Here is an 18,385-nt window from a genome sequence, read left to right as displayed (position 1 = left end):
ACCTCAGCCTATATAGACTACTGCACACAGAAAAAAACTCACACATCTCATTCAACCATTTCACAAGCTGAGAAAAGGGTCATGACATGGGTCAGAGGATATCAGAGGTCATAAATGATGAACCAATCCATCGGCTCTGCTCCTATAGGCACCTTGGTGTTCACAGAGCCGGCCCAGCCACTAAGCGACCTTTGCTAGCTAGTTGGCATTCTAAATCATCGTCTGCCCCCTGTCATCACATATACCGTTGGAAAGCTCACTCTCTCCTCTACAATGCTGTCGGATCCAAATATGGTCATTTCCTTTTCATCAGCAACCAATCGTGAAAGTAAAAGGGGGGGATTTAACTTAAAATGCGCAATCTCATTGGCTGATGCCAATTTCTGACAACGTGATTCGTTCAAAAGATTCTGACGCGCTCTGACATTTCCGCGGTAGTTCAGAATGTCGAAAGAAGTGCGTCGAAAACGGTCGAAAATCACCTCAGAGAAGACGAGAACAGTTGTTATTAGCAAGAAGACCCAGCAGGGGATTACACACTAAGACAGCAGATGATGAAATGCCTTCACATAGTACGTCAATGTTTAAACTATCGTTCAGAAAACAGGAGTTTTCAGACAGCGGAGGTAATCAGACCCTCTCTCTCTCAAAGCAGTTTACAGAAAGTCTACATATCATATGTGTCACATATATACTAACTACACTGTACTGATCGCGGATACACATTTAGCTGTCAGTGGAGCTGCTGTCTCCTCTTTTCTGGTGTTAACTTTGGAAAGTTTTATTTTTTGGGCTATTTTTCCAAGGTGTAATTCTCTTAGTGAAGATAGTTTTTCCCAGTGGAGGAGGAAGAGTATCTCTGTCTGACCCAGCTGGTGGTCACTGAGCCTGTCTCTCTCTCTCTCTCTCTCTCTCTCTCTCTCACTGACCTGTCTGTCCGACCTAGTTGGTGGTCAAATAACAATTTAGTCTAGTTTGTTTGCTTTCTCCAATGTTCTAAATATTGGTCTTTTGAATGATTCATAATTAGTTTGGTTCTGTTGGGTTGTTATGAACCGGTGCTGATGGGAGCCCGGTTAGTTAGCTTCTCCATCAGCTGACTGAGGGGATTGTTTTGTGGGGAAAGTAAGCTTGAGGCAGCAGCAAGTATGGCCATCTCCACCTTCAATGAAGGTGCCTCTGCCATGCTGTCTGTTAGAGGGTTGTGGCTTCAGAGCACAGTTGTGATGGTCAATTCAATGAGAGAAACTGTAATACACAGGATCTCAAAAGCTGAGGCTGTCACAACTGGCAGTTATATATTACTATTGTTACTATTGATCTTGTTTGTGGTGTTTTAGATGTTATTGTTTTGTTTATTTGAAAAATTCTAACATTTGAATGTTCTATTTATTATTTTATATAATATTTAATTTAAATGTTATTCTATTTGCTTTATTTAATTTAAATTATATATATGCTTGTGACTCTTAAATTGTTGTCAATTAAAGTTTTATATTTGGTCAGTAAAAATTTTATTCAGCAAGTTCATCAGTATGTGTTCAGTCTTGCACTGCCACTCAGCTCAGTGGTATCATATATTTTTCTGTTAGACATAAAACAAAAGTAGATATAATAATAATAATAATAATAATAATAATAATAATAATAATACACTGTAAAATATTACAGACCCATTTAGTTATGTCCACTTATTTCTTATTTTTAACTGAACAAGCTTATACAAGTTGTGGATTTTGAACTCAACTTTATGAGTTTTGAAAGTTAAACTTGCATTTATTCATTGGGTCCACTATTTAAAAAAATGTATGTGTTGATTGAACTTGGGTATGTAAGTTAAGTTATCAGTTAAAAAAAAATCGTGTGTGTGTGTTGCAACAAAAGACAGTTGCCTTTTGAGTTTAAAATAACCTGTCTTCTTTCACGGCAAAGTTAAAGCATGGACACAATAAATTAATTATACACCGCCGATAAGTAATGTAGTCTATTTAAATTTCTACTAAAATATAACACGTGTTATATACAGGAAACAAGAAAGCACTGGTGCCCAGCGGAGGGAGTACCTGTCAACAACTTGTGAATTTCACTCTTCTCAAATTGAAATTAAAAGTTCTTTTCAAAAGTCAAACGTTTAGCTCCGCCCACATGCAGCCCTCCTGGAAAACCTTGAGTTGAACCGAACTCAAGAGAGATATCAGTTAGCTGGGAGAAACCTGCTGAGCTTGGACAAGATGTGCACAGTTTGAGCTACATCTTGGAGTACGCCAAAACAGACAATGCAATGAAAAAGGAAGATCTCCAATGGAACAAAATGATGGCAGGAGCTGAAAAGGCGATCATATCAGAGCTTCAGTCAGAAACAGAATATGTTATCAGGGTCAGATGTGATTGTGGTGAAGCTGGCAGAAGCAAAGAAAGCATCACTGTTAATGTCTGCACAACAAAGTTTACACTAACAGAATCCCTCAGAAGTACAAGGGAAAGGATGAATTCTGATTCACCATCAGTTTATAAACTGACTCTGACAGAAGAAGATATGAACATTGATGGATGTCGAAGATTCAATTTCGGCAAAGAAAGCACGAAGCAAAATCGCACTATAATGCTTTTCGGGGTGACCAGATCAGGAAAGTCCACTCTGATCAATGCAATGATCAACTACATAGTTGGTGTAGAATGGAAGGACAGTTTCAGATTCAAATTAATTGATGAGGATCAGTCGAGATCACAAGCTAAAAGCAAGAACTCTGAAGTCACTGTGTACAAAATCAACCACCAGGATGGTTTTAAGATCAATTACTCACTGACCATTGTTGACACTCCAGGCTTTGAAGATACAGGAGGCATAGAAAGAGACGAGGAGATCATTGCACATCTGCGCAGTCTCTTCTCCGCTAAGCAAAGTGTCAATTAAATTGACACTGTGTGTTTCGTAGCTCAGGCTACTTTAACACGACTCACATCATCACAGAAATGTTTGTTGGATTATCTGCTCTCAATCTTTAGTGAAGATGTGGCAGAAAACATCCGGGTTCTGGTGACATCTGCAGACAGCCAGCAACCACCAGTTCTAGAGGCAATCACTGCTTCAGGTGTCCCATGTCCTAAAACAAAAGGTGGGCTGCCAGTTCACTTCAAATTCAATAATTCAGCGTTGTTCGCAGACAACAAATCATCTGATGGCATGAGTGAGTATTATGAAGATGGAGGATTTGATCAGATGTTTTGGAACATGGGAACAAAAAGCCTGAAAAGATTCTTTGTTGCTTTGAATGTCATAGACACCAAAAGCTTGACAATGACTAAAGAGGTCCTCAGAAAAAGAGAGCAGCTCCAGAATTTATATAAAACTTTGCAAACGCAGGTTAATTCTGGGCTAGCTAAGCTTGATGAGATAAAAGGGACAACTGAATATTTTCGTCTGATGGATGAGGTGGAAAAACTGATAGAGAGATCTACTGAGTGTTTCAACAAACTTAAAGCGAAAACACTGAAGCCAAATCCTCTCTTTACTGTCAAGTACATTGACCTGCTTATTAAGGGAGAGATATCTGAGGCCAAGCAAGGCTGGAAGCAACGTCTTCTGTCCCTGGAAGCCATACAAAAACGATATATTGACAGGTTTCGGTGGTTATGAGGAGCAATATGAGAAAGAAATTTGGTGATCACGGATCGTTGTTTAGGTACATTAAACCACGTTAAGCTTTTTCACATTAAGGATTTTAGAATATCCCCCTAAACAGATAATCACCAAGACAAAGACAAGATCCATTCTGACACAGATAATAAACAAAAAACGGGACACCGAGTTTCGATACTAAGATACTGAGAGACTTACATGACTTTGTCCAAGAAAAACTCAATCCTAGATAAAGCCTTTTCATTTGTACAAAAGTATTCCTGCAGAATTATTTGCATGTGCTGTTTACCAAGAAGGGAAACACAGAATAACATGTGTGATGATTAATATTTAAGTGTGACCACATTTTGTTTTTGGACCATTAACTTTCTGTCACCATTACCACCAATGTATAAGTCTGCAGCTCCAGACTGATCTTATGAAGTGGCGTATGTATGACACGCCAATCGGTATGCCATTATTGGCGTGTGTTTATCAACGCCGTTTGGCCTCCAAAAAAAAAAAAAACTGGTCTGGATCCCTTCTCCCTCAACAACTACCACCCAATATCCAACCTCCCCTTTCTGTCTAAAACCCTGGAACGCATAGTCGCCTCACAACTACAAACCCATCTTAATGCCAATACCCAATTTGAGCCTTCATCTCCTCCCGACTGGACTACTGCAACTCACTTCTCCTTGGCATCAGCTCTACCAACATCAACCGACTCCAACTGGTCCAGAACGCAGCCGCCCGCCTCATCACCTGCTCCAAATCCGGGCACCACATCATTTCAGTCCTAAAAAGTTTTCAGTCAGTTTTTCAGTCCTACAAAATCCTGGTCCTCACCTACAAAGCGCTCCACCATCTGGCCCCCTCATACCTCACTGACCTCCTCTCCCCGTACCAACCCTTACAGTCCCTCAGATCCACCTCAGCTGGTCTCCTCTGTATCCAAAAGTCCAAACTCTGCAGTTTTGGGGACAGAGCATTCTCCAGGGCAGCTCCCAGGCTCTGGAACTCCCTCCCCCAAGAGATCCGCACCTCTGAGTCCCTCACCATCTTTCAGTCTCGCCTCAAGATCCATCTCTTCACCACTGCCTATCCCTAGCACCCCGCCCCCCTCCCCTTTTCATCTGTGCCTGAATCTTGTTTTGTTTTGTTTCTTTGTCTTTATTATCTATACCTACTCTGTAAAGTGACTTTAAGTTCTTGAAAAGCACTATATAAATTCAATTTATTATTATTATTAAACACAGGACTTTCACCCAGGAGACCGTGGATCATGTCCTGTGAGTCACGTTTCCTTCATGTCCTGCGTGTCACGTTTCCTAAACCCAACCGTAGCTTTCTTCTCGCGATAACACGACAAGTGGCGTTAACACGACAAGTGGCGTTAACACGACAAGTGGCGCTAACACGACAAGTGGCGGTAACACGACAAGTGGCGTATATGTTTACGTCCACTGTATACAGTGTAGACATACACGCGGATAGCTCAAAATGCGTACAGATAACACGCCATTTGGCTTTAGAAAGTGGGCATGTATGTTTACATGAAGTCATGATGTTATGTTGGCAGCTCTATCTCTGCAAACATTTGTATTTACATTGTTTAATTCAGGTTTTCAAACCGCAATATCAGCTTCTTGTTGCATTTTTAAGTTTCTTTTGTCTTCTCTTCAATTTATTTTCGCTGAGATATGAAAAACATAATTAATGTGAATAATGTTAAAGACTTATTATTATTATTATTGATGTGTATTCGTTAACATGTTATTGTCCTGTCCTCCTGAATCATAAAGAATCCTTTTTTGAAAATACATTTTAATCAGAAATACACATTTTACTATAAGGAGGTTCACATAAAGGTTTAAATACACTTCTTTTCAATAACCCTGTTCATATTTTTAATAGGGATGCACCGAATCCAGGATTCGGGTTCGGCCGAATATTGGGCTTTTTGACGGGGTTGGGTTTCTGCCGAACCTTAGAACTTTTTTCCACCAAACCGAACCCTATGCTTGCACTACACTGGTCGCCATAGTGACGGCGCCGCTGATTACTGGAGGGTGTTTGCGTAGGTGGAGCGTTCAATGCAGTAGGTTGTGAGAAAGTGAAAATGGAACTCGTGAGCAGAAAAATGTTATTTGGCAGTACTTTCAGTCAAAAGAAGGCCATTCAAGTCCAGCTACATGCATAGGCGGAGTTTGACATTCGAGTCAGGGGGGGCAACAACAAAAGAAACTAATTGTAGCAGCTGAGACCTAGGGAACACTGCACGAGCACATATGGACAAAAAACATGCTAAACATGTTTATTATTTTAAGCAGATTTGAAATTACATTGTAACAATTTAAAACCTCGAGCTCAATTAAGTAAAAAAAAGAAGTCCATAACACATAATTCTTGAGCGACAGATATAAAAAAATCCACAACAATCTCTATCCCCGGCACACGCACAGCCGCTCTGCTGCTGCGCTGGCTGCACGCTTCTCTGTTCACAACCCTGCCTGACACTTAACGTGGTTTAATGTACCTAAACAACGATCAATGATCACCAAATTTATCATGGCTATATCTTGTAATAAACACTTAAGCCTGTCAAAAGAACTTGACAAGCTATGGCGAGGAAAAAGCGAGGAAAAGCTTGTACCTAAACAATGATCAATGATTACCAAATTGATCTCATATTGCTCCTCATAACCACTGAAAACTGTCAAAAAATATTTCCTCATTTATGTCATCAACACATCCATGATTCATGGAAATGTGTAAATCACAACAAGCCACAAAGAATGCTGGGACTTTTTGAGGACTGTACTGTAAAATGCCTCCTGATCTATCCAAACACCTGAAGCACATTTTCAGTAATATTTTCCTTTGTAATTATGTATGGTTTGCAAAAATGGGAACTGCTGTGTCCGTTTAGATGAGAGAAGTGTATGCGCGTTGTGCACACGCTACATTATGGCCAAGCATGCGCCCCTAAAATAGCTTCTGAATAACGCGCTACTGACTTTAGACTAGCGCCACTGACTTTAGACCAGGTTTTTCCAGGTCTGTGGAAGAATTGTTTTCTGAAACTGCAAAATAGCACCAGGAATAGCAAAATAGGAATGATACATGCATCGGTGTACAAAGGCAATTGCGCTGAGTGCTAGATAGGGCCCATAGTATATATTTTGTAAAGACAAGTTCTGTGAAAATAGATATATGTACACATAAAACAACTTTTTTTGATGAAAATCTAAACAAAGGTTGCAGTGTGGTTAGTAGTGTGAAGTACAGTATGTTCAGTTAAATGATTTGGTATGAACTTTATTCTCTTTGTGTTTTAACCATGAAAATAGAATGAGAGTAGAAGGAACATTTGAACATTGAACTGTTTTTTGTGATTATTTGACGAGTTCAAAAGAAAATGGCGCACAGCATTGTGCGTTGACCTTAAAAACAGAATGAGTTAGCCCCCTACAACGGTTACTGTTATTTGAAATGGCAAGTCAACTTTATTTATGTAACACTCATTTACAGAAACAAAGAGGGAGACAAACGTGTTAAGATAAGATAAGCCTTTATTCTTTCCTACAGGAGAAATTCATCTTGGGCATTTGAGAGAAACAAAATGGCGACACATTGCGCATAAACACACAATAAACATACAGTTAACCTACATAGAAACATGATCATACATTATCTCATCCAATGCTTCAATGAAAATCTAATAAACCACACACAAGACCCCCCTACTTTTCAGAAGAAGAACAGAAGAGAACCCACAACACATCCTCCCCCTCGTATTGCATTTAATTTTGATAATGATTGCACATTTCCTGTTAACTCACGCTGTGGTCAATAACTTCTGTATTGCACAATGCCCATCATTGTATCATTGTGTATATCAAATATAATTATATTAGGGGTGGTACGGTTCACAAAACCCACGGTTCGGTTCGTATCACGGTTTTAGGGTCACGGTTTTCGGTTCAGTACGGTTCTTGTTATTTTTTCTTTTAATCTTTAACACTCCAGAATATACTTCAGCATATGATATATAGCTAAAATTAGCATATTGAATGCATGTTGCACAAAACATGCAGTGGCAGTGGCAGTTTTATTTCATCATAGGTACCATGAAATCCAAAATGTTCCCACACACCAGACTATAAACGACGCTGGCGCATCCTACAGCTCCGGTCAGCCTCTCTCCCACTGGACATTTCTGCACGTGACGTGACGTGACCTGCAGCGGCACCCCACTCCACTTGAGGAGCGGTCGACTCGTTGTCTCTCAAAATCTGACGAAAATCTTTTAAACTGACCTTTGTCGATCTGAAATGACAGATTCAGCAACTGCATGGCCTATTTCTCGCTTAAAATGTTTTCAGAAACACGTTTCGGTGAACTATTTTAGTACAATATGAGATCGTACTCTGAACGAGCCGCCATGACGGTCTGTTTTGAAATTAGGGACCAGCCAGACCCATGTGACGCAATCGTCCAATCAGCTGCCATGGGTTGCGTTTGTCACGCCCATCCCGCTCGTCATTTCCAGTTAGTGTTTTAACATAGGTGTATAAAGTGGGCACTACGGGAGTAAGAGGTTAGTGACCATTAACATCGACGAACCATGCAGTACACACATGTTCCGAACCGAGACTAGCGAACGCGGTTCGGGTGTTTTTTCATGAACCGTACCACCCCTAATATATATATATATGATGTGTTTTAAAAACATGGAAACAACAAAATTAGGATGTTGTAATTTTTGTTATGTTTGTTTCTAACCTGTCTGATCATCTGTTTCTCTACAGTGATGTCAACCTTGTTCCCAGATCTCAGATATTAACTAGGTGAGTACAAAGTTAATGTGACTGATACAAATTATGGACAAAACTACCAAAATAAAATGCAAGTTATAATAAATTAGAATGATCCTTGAGGTAGTCTGCACACTACAGGTATCCATCCATCATCATCTGCTTATCTGGGATTGTTGAAGTTCAACATTGAATTGAATATAAAAGGCACCACTAAAATAAGAATGATGGTTAAATTGATGCAGTTTTCTACTGATATTTCCTTTAACTAACAAAAACTCTCTGATTGTTTTTTTCCAATATTTCGCGGTCATTCACAATGTGTTTATTGCACCCGTTGATATGGTGAGGACGGAAAAAGAATTACATATTTTGCAGCCCTAGTCTATTTGTGGTCGTTTTCATGACACATCCTATTCTATAAATTGCCCACTTCTTACTTTTGAATTGAATTGAATTAATTTATTGATTGTAAATAAAGAGTAGGGTTAGAAGCTTCAGCTTATATAAGCCCCCCCCCCCCCGTTACATTTTTAAAGTAACAAACTTTATTTCAAAAAGAAATTATACGAAAAGAAAAAAACTAGAAAAACAAATCAAAACATGCCTACCTCTACCTACATACATACATACATACCTATATACATACCCACAAACATACAAACATACATACAGTACAGGCCAAAAGTTTGGACACACCTTCTCATTCAATGTGTTTCCTTTTTATTTTCATGACTATTTACATTGTAGATTCTCACTGAAGGCATCAAAACTATGAATGAACACATATGGAATTATGTACTTAACAAAAAAGTGTGAAATAACTGAAAACATGTCTTGTATTTTAGATTCTTCAAAGTAGCCACCCTTTGCTTTTTTATTAATAAGGGAAATAATTCCACTAATTAACCCTGACAAAGCACACCTGTGAAGGTAAAACCATTCCAGGTGACTACCTCATGAAGCTCATTGAGAGAACACCAAGGGTTTGCAGAGTTATCAAAAAAAAGCAAAGGGTGGCTACTTTGAGGAATCTAAAATATAAGACATGTTTTCAGTACATAATTCCATATGTGTTCATTCATAGTTCTGATGCCTTCAGTGAGAATCTACAATTTAAATAGTCATGAAAATAAAGGAAACGCATTGAATGAGAAGGTGTGTCCAAACCTTTGGCCTGTACTGTACATAACATACATACCTACATATACCCATTAAGGGTCAGTGTTTATATACATTGCAATTGCCACCATAAGGTAAATAATATCAGAATTAATGATGAATAATGTTTATGTATGTTGCACCAAATTAAAGTCAAATTGTGAGTGTGGTTTAACATATCACAAATATTTCAGTCAGAGAACTGAACTAACAAAGCTGTTGTCCATTTTTGTCTAGTCCAGGCTGAGCAATGGACTCTGGAGCCAGCAGGACGACGGAGGTGGCGGCGCTCGGCCGGCCTTTTTGCCTCGGGATGTTGTACGACTGCCGCCAAGACTCAATCGTCCCTGGTAAGGATTCTTAACGCTGCACAACCAAACTTTCAGTGTACTCATATTCAATAACGTTTATTAACAAAGATCTTTTGATCAGTTTAGCTCGTTTATTATGGCGATCCAGATTATTTTAATGTCATCACTTACTGCACCAGGAGGTATTTTACTTTTTACGTAATTGGGATAATAGATCTTTATTTCAGACTCACAATAGGTCCATAGCAGGAAATACACAACAAAATACAAATATAAATATATATATATAAATAATATAAAATACATACAAATACAATACATCTGTCACTTTAAGAATTTGTGTGCATGCTGTCTTACCAGTGTTTTCTGAGTTCAGATGAAAATCAAAAGCAGCTCTTTCTAGGACTTGTGGGAGCCTCTATGATGGTATTTTCTGACTCATCCTAACAACATACATTTATACATCAATTGCCTTAATAGTGCCTCATATGTAGAAACACCAGTGTTAACAAACAAGTGGCTGGCACTATGCCATATGGGGACTCAAAGCAGCAGCCTCATTGTATCATTGTATGCCAGAGTGAGTCTGCACAAACTACTTTTCCTGTAACTCCACCAGAGACGAGCTGTATACATCGGAGTACAGAAAGCTCTAAATAAGTTATATTTTACAGTTGCAGAACACATACTAAACTTGCAAAGCAATATGCTGGCCTGTGTGTAGCCTCGTTCAAATTATATACATCATTATAAAGTGGCTAAAATTTTTTATTTACTTGCATGGATAGAGGATTATCACACAACTGGAAATCTGGGAAAATATCTTTTCTTCTTACAACCATGAAATTGCTTTTTTATTTGCATTAAATTAAATATCATAATCCGTGCCAACTGTAAGCAAACCCTCAATGACTGCTGGAGCTGAGCACTATAAGGACTTTGAATGACCAGGTCATCAGCATACATTAAATGATGTACATGGTGTCTCAAATGCAACGTCTTAAACTCAATTGTACAATTCAATTATCTCGAGAGATCATCCATATAACCAGGGCATGAAGTTAACTTTTTTGACCACCAGCCACTTTTTTTTTTGCCTCATAAAAGGTGAAAAACAGGACTTGCTGTGTCTCTATGATCCTGTCCTGTCCTATTCATGGTAGCCTACTCATGGACATTGCACACGTGCTGTAGTAGGGGGTCCAGCCTTGATAATACTGAATAGGGGTCCGGTGTTGGCTCGTTACACCACTGCATATAAGAGATGAGAGGACTGACAAAATCAGGAGTAGCCTACGCGCACCACAACAACAAAAAACCGTGGACCATAACACATGAGTTGTTGCAAAGAAGTTGCAACTTTTTTTGTATAGTTCTTAAAAATAAAAAAAATAAATCAAAAGGAAACTTGTTTTGGGGAGAATAATAATTACTACTATTAATTAATTACTCAGGATGATGATGTTGGTATAATATGAAAACGGCTGGTGGATTTAAGACACAAAATAATAATTTATTGAATGAATCAAATATGAACATATGTGTCAGTGGCTTGTTGATCTTTACATTGTTAGTTAATTTCCTATCCTGGGCTGGGACTCACATTCATACGGTTTCATATTGGACTTTAACTTATCATTGCACTTGCAACTAAGTAGCTGTCCACAATTTAGGTCTCATCTGCGTTTTTTCCTGCATCCACCGTGTGTGTGTGTGTGTGTGTGTGTGTCAGTCGCGGGGGAAACGGAGCAACAGCCCCGCCCGCTGCAGACAGCTGATAAGATGAAACAGCAGCAACGTTCAGAGACTTAAGAGTGAAAAATCGTTCCAGCGTACATTGATCTTACAATGTCTACATGTTGGCAGGACGGTCTGAAAAGTGTTGCACGGTCAATTCGCTGTACGTTTTGTTGGTAATGTGAGATGTTCGAGTCACACACACGTCTTCGTCTTCATAACATAAACAAGGAAATGAATTTGACCCGTTCTCCCTCCCGCTTGGTCAGTAGCTGCGCGATAGGGAGCCCCGGCTGTCAATCAATGTCTTCCAGTGATGCGGGCCCCTGATTGGACCAGGCCCGTAAGCAACCGCGTACCCTGCTTACCGATAGTTAGGCATCTGAATCACTCAATTCTCATTGGCTACCCGCCAAAGTGGCAGGTAGATTGACAGTGTTACCCGCCAACTGCAAAATTCACCCGCATTTGGCGGGTGGGCGGGTGTTAATTTCATGCCCTGCATATAACCATCCATTGTTTACATGAAAAGGGGTTGACAGTGCCCTATTTAACCTGCATTGTCTGATTGGCATATCAAAAACCTAATTTTCTAATTATATACCTTGGGACACCTCTACATAATAATTTCATATATAATTTTTCATGATTACTTCTGTCGAAGGACTTGGATGCATCAATAAAACACATTGGTTATCAGTGGTGGGAACAAACCTTTCTGAACTTGTAAGCAATATTCTTTCCAGCACTTTGGAAAGAATACTTGCAAGGGCAAAAGGGCTGTAGTTATCCATGCTATTTAACTTAGCAGCCTTAGCCTTGATGACTAATACCACAGACGCAATAGAATCAGGTGGGACACTGTGAACTAAAAGACCAGTAAAACACATGGACAGCAGTCTATACCACAAGCCTTGTTATCCTCCAATTTCCCTGAGGGTATCAATAAAGTATTCTGATTTATCATTATAGCATAGCTGATTTATCATTATAGCATCATACACATCATATTGATGACACAATGTCCTGGATATTCTGGAGAACTCACAGATCTTTTTGCGAACAGTTACAAACTTCTTTTGAACTTCTTTGTACCGAAGAAATAACCCCCTTTGAGCCTGTGTCCGCACACTTGACTGCGATCTGCACAACACTGCTGGGTTCAAGAACACAAATGATGCCTTATAACACACTGTAAAATATTACAGACCCATTTAGTTATGTCCACTTATTTCTTATTTTTAACTGAACGAGCTTATACAAGTTGTGGATTTTGAACTCAACTTTATGAGGTTTTGAAAGTTAAACTTGCATTTATTCATTGGGTTGACTATTTAAAAAAATGTATGTGTTGATTGAACTTGGGTATGTAAGTTAAGTTATCAGTTGAAAAAAAAGCGTGTGTGTGTGTTGCAACATAAAAGAGCTGCCTTTCAAGTTTTGTGGTCTTCTTCCACGACAAAGTTAAAGCATGGACACAATAAATTAATCATACACCGCCGATAAGTGATGTAGCCTATTCAAATTTCTACTAAAATATAACACGTGTTGTGGCAAACAAGAAAGCACTGGTGCCCGGCGTAGGGAGTACCTGTCAACAACTTGTAAATTTCAAGTTCTTTTCAAAAGTCAAACGTTTAGCTCCGCCCACATTTAGCCCAACCCCGATCTGCGTACTGCAGTCAGGACTGCAATTGGTTCATTGGCTAGCCAATTCCCATGATGCAAGGTGGTAAATAGAGTTGTGTTCAAATTTGCTGAAAAGTTTGCAGTTTGTTCGAAATACAAATGTAACTTTATGAATTCCGTTTATTAAACGTGTGTAGAATGTATTGTTTTGTTGCCTGGTAATTGTCATTGTTGTGCTGGTTTACATTTGTAACCATGAGTTAAGTGACTGTTACGTTTGATAAGAAGAGCTGGAGCATTACGGTGTTAGACATTGAGCAGTAATACGCTTCCTTCAGCTGTTAGTCTGCGGTGTGTCACTTCACTAGTGGCCATTTTATGTCAAGTGACGCAAGATCAGCAGAGAGGCCGCTATTTCGCACTTGACCCCGGGGTGGCCCCACCCAAGCACCCACGCTATCTCTGCTATAAATGTGGTTATGTTGTTTTAACTTGAAACTGTGAGTTGAAATAAAGCAGAAAAATATGTCTATTATAATAGGCAAGGAAGGTTTCTTGCATTATTAAAGAAAATAAATTATTTGTTTTAACTTAAAGTATGAAGTTAAACCAAGTAATACAAAGTTAAATCAACTAAAAGAACAACTTTAACAAAACTAGAACACTGTAGTTACATCAACATCATCAACTTTAATTTCTAAGTTGAAACAAAGGCAGTCTTCAAGTTGAGTGAACATCGATTTTCAAGGCAGCAGGGGAACTTGCATTTCCAAGTTAAACTAACATGAAATTTATTACAGTGCACCAATGATAAGATTCATAGATAAAACTGATCACCCTTTTTTCTCTACAAAGCATAAAGGGCTCTCTTTACTATCAGAATCAGAAAGGGATTCATTGTCAAGTAACACAAGGAATCTGCTTGGTGGTCGGTGCATACATTAGCATAAACATATTAAACATTTATATGAATAACAAATAAATACAGGAATCAATTTGTACAACAAACTGTTATCATGAATGCTCTCAGAGAACTTATATCACTGAACAAACAACATTTATTAAGGAAGTTTCCAAGTATGATGAGGATGCTGAGACTTTCGAAATAAATTCAGTTTGTATCTGTCTTTTAGGACGTAACAACACCTTCTCCTGTCTGGTGGTTCTGAAAGTTTAACTTAATTTATGTTTTTTCTTTTGCAGGAATGACACTGTGGGACTGTGATGACCTGAAAGATCATATCAGAGAAAGACCGCAGAACTATAATGATTTTGAGATAGTGGCCTCTGAATCAATTGCAGATAAAACTTCAGCACTAAATGTTGAAGCATCACTTAAGGGAAGTTTTTTTTGTGGACTGGTAGAGGTTGGAGGATCGGCCAAATACCTGAATGACAATAAGACTTCCAAAAATCAGGCCAGAGTAACCTCTGAATTACAAAGCTACCACAAAGGTCAAGGAACTGTCGATGGATCATCTTGGAAGAGGCAATGTGAAGCATCCATATGTCTTTGATAAAGGATTAGCAACACACGTAGTCACAGCTATTCTTTATGGGGCACAAGCCTTCTTTGTCTTTGACCGCGATGTGTCTGAAAACGAAGATCATCAAGACATTGAGGGCAACTTGAAGTTGGTGATCAAGAAGATACCCAAAATTACAATAGAGGGTGAAGGTTCCCTGAAAATAGAAGACAAGGATAAAGAAAATGTTGACAAATTCTCCTGCAGATTCTTTGGAGACTTTTCCCTTCAGAAATCTCCTACAACGTTTCAGGATGCTGTAGAAGTCTACCAAAGCCTCCCAAAATTGTTGGGAGCTAATGGAGAAAATGCAGTACCAATGAAGGTCTGGCTCTTGCCATTGACAACTTTAGATTCTTCTGCTGCTAAACTCATCCGTCAGATAAGTACAAGATTAGTTAAAAAATCACAAAATGTCCCGGAGGACTTCAGTGAGCTGGAAATAAGGTACAATGATGCACTGAGAACCACCACTGCACAGCAGTTCCCACAGATTAGTAAAAAGATTAAAAAAGTTAGAGAAATGTGCTCTGAGTTCAAGCTGGATTTCCAACAAACCTTGGCAAAGAAACTTCCATCAATCCGAGGAGGAGGAGAAGAGGAGGATGGGCTCGCAGAGATCCTGAAGAAGAGACATTCTTCTCCTTTCAACAGCAAAAACCTGAACGAGTGGATGGACTGTAAAGAGAGAGAAATTGACACATTGATGTCTTTCACCAACATGATGAAAAACACCAAGATCGTTCCATCTCAAAATCATCTGTACAAAGAAAGTTTCAGTGCAGACCATGCTGTGTGTTTTGTCTTCACCTCACTTGGAAGTGCTGAACTGTACCTCTCAGCTTTATCAAACTACCTAAAACAAACACCAGAAGACCCTCAAGATACACATATTTACGATGTAGAGAAGGAACAATGGTACGCCTCAAAAACAGTATCAGAAGAAATGTGGTGTAAAGCAAAGCTCTTCAGTGACTTTGCAGAGGCCAACAAGGAGAACAAGAACATTAAATTCCTGACAGCGGGTTCAACAAATGAGACACAGAAAGGTTCAAGTATCTACCTTTATAAAGAAGGCTTTCCTGTCAGTGAGAACTTTGAGCCGCCTTCAAAGCCTGAAACAGTGACAGTAAGTGATATAGACCACAACAGTGTGACGCTGAAGATTTCTCCACCCAGATTTGGAGCAGAGGTCATCACCTCCTACTCTGTTGAGTACTGTGTCAGTGGAGAGGATGGATGGAAACAGAAGACAGCATCAAAAGCTGAAGAAGTCACAGTGAGCGATCTGAGTCCTAGCACAGAGTATATGTTCAGATGCAGAGCAGTGACCTCAATAGGTGTTGGGCCAGCCAATGAAGTCACTGGTTCCACTAAAACGTTACCTTGCAGCACTCCTGGAAAACCTCGAGTTGAACCAAACTCAAGAGAGATATCAGTTAGCTGGGAGAAACCTGCTGGGCTTGGAAAATATGTCCACATTTTGAGCTACATCGTGGAGTACGCCAAAACAGACAACAGGATGAAAGAGGAAGATCTCCAATGGAACAAAATGATGGCAGAAGCTGAAAAGGCTATAATATCAGAGCTTCAGTCAGAGACAGAATATGTTGTCAGGGTCAGATGTGATTGTGGTGAAGCTGGCAGAGGCAAAGAAAGCATCGCTGTTAAAGTCCGTACAACAAAGTTTACACTAACAGAATCCCTCAGAAGTACAAGCGAAAGGATGAATTCTGATTCACCATCAGTTTACAAACTGACTCTGACAGAAGAAGATATGAACATCGGTGGATGCCGAAGAGTCAGTTTTGGCAAAGAAAGCAGAAGGCAGAATCGCACTATAATGCTTTTTGGGGTGACCGGATCAGGAAAGTCTACTCTGATCAATGCAATGATCAACTACATAGTTGGTGTAGAATGGAAGGACAGTTTCAGATTCAAATTAATTGACAAGCATCAGTCAAGATCACAAGTTGAAAGTCAGACCTCTGAAGTCACTGTGTACAAAATCAACCACCAGGATGGTTTTAAAATCAACTACTCACTGACCATTGTTGACACTCCAGGCTTTGAAGATACAGCAGGCATAGAAAGAGACGAGGAGATCATTGCACATCTGCGCAATCTCTTCTCCGCTGAGTGTTTGAATGACATTGACACTGTGTGTTTCTTAGCTCCGTCTGCTTTAACAAAACTCACACCATCAAAGAAATATTTGCTGTATTCTGTGCTCTCAATCTTTAGTGAAGATGTGGCAGAAAACATCCGGGTTCTGGTGACATCTGCAGATGGCCATCAACCACCAGTTCTGAAGGCAATCACTGATTCAGGTGTCCCATGTCCTAAAACAAAAGACGGGCTTCCAGTTCACTTCAAATTCAATAATTCAATGTTGTTTGCAGACAACAAATCATCTGCAGCAGACAGCATGAATGAGTATGATGATGAAGATGGAGGATTTGATCAGATGTTTTGGAACATGGGAACAAAAGGCCTGAAGAGGTTCTTTGTTGCTTTGAATGTCATAGACACCAAAAGCTTGACAATGACGAAAAAAATCCTCAGAGAAAGAAAGCAGCTTGAAAAGTCATATGAAGATTTGCAGAAGCAGGTTAAAACTGGGCTAGACAAGCTTGAAGAGATAAGAGGGACAACTGAATATTTCCATGTGCTGGATGAGGTGTACACACTGATAAAGAGATCTAGAGAGTGTTTCAACAAACTTGAAGAGAAAACACTGGAGCCAGATCCTCTCTCCACTTACAAGTACATTGACATGCTTATTGAGGGAGAGAGATCTGAGACCGAGCCAGGCTGGGAGCAACGAGTTCGGTCCCTGGAAGCCATACAAAAACCATATCCATGTTTTTTTCATACTTCAGGAAAATGTTTAAATCTAGACCCTAACAAGACCTAAACAGATAACCATCAACACAAAGAGGAGGTCCATTCTGAAAAAAGGGACACAGAGTATCGATACTGAGATACTTAGACATACATGACTGTCCAAGAAAAACTCAATCCTAGATAAAGCCTTTTCATTTGTACAAAAGTATTCCTGCAGAGTTATTTGCATGTTCTGTTCACCAAGAAGGGAAACACAAATTAACATGTGTGATGATACATATTTAAGTGTGACCACATTTTGTTTTGGGACAATTAAAGGTGCACTATGAGTTCCTGCATGGTCACTTCTGTTGACGTTCCAAGTAAATTTCAAACCACACAGAGCAAGCTCGCCCCTCCCCCCATGTTACCATAACTGTCATGACTAACAGGCTCAGGGCCGTTTTACGTTTATGTTTACAGCACGCGTGCACCAATGTGAAGTAAAAATAAATCATTTTGAGTGCGCCACCAGAGGGCACGCACCACTCTATTTGTTTTCCGCGGCGCGCAACAAAGCAGAAACAGGAAGCATGGACATGTTCGAGGGCAAAGTGATGCCAGGACTCTCAGAGTGACTGCAAGTCTCTCTTGTAAACTTAATGGGTTAAGATGAGTACTTTTATGGTGAACGAAAGATCCGACCAAGTAGATCATCGAATCAAATCCAAGCATTGACGGCAATGTTGCTGACAG

General features: G+C 39.5%; 1 protein-coding gene across 1 annotated transcript; it reads left to right on the top strand.

The window, feature by feature from the left end:
* Positions 1 to 586: 586 nt before the first annotated feature.
* LOC120568004 lies at positions 587 to 17,858 on the top strand. The gene is given in 5 exon segments (XM_039815172.1): positions 587 to 626; positions 8,434 to 8,472; positions 9,843 to 9,950; positions 14,481 to 14,707; positions 14,709 to 17,858. Coding segments are annotated over 3 exon segments (3,339 nt in total). The 5' UTR covers positions 587 to 626; positions 8,434 to 8,472; positions 9,843 to 9,850; the 3' UTR covers positions 17,721 to 17,858.
* The last annotated feature ends 527 nt before the right edge of the window (positions 17,859 to 18,385 follow it).

This window comes from Perca fluviatilis, chromosome 11, assembly GCF_010015445.1.
Source record: "Perca fluviatilis chromosome 11, GENO_Pfluv_1.0, whole genome shotgun sequence".
NCBI classification, from domain to species: domain Eukaryota; kingdom Metazoa; phylum Chordata; class Actinopteri; order Perciformes; family Percidae; genus Perca; species Perca fluviatilis.
Note: the sequence above shows the minus strand (reverse complement) of the source record. Positions and strands in the feature narration are given on the sequence as shown.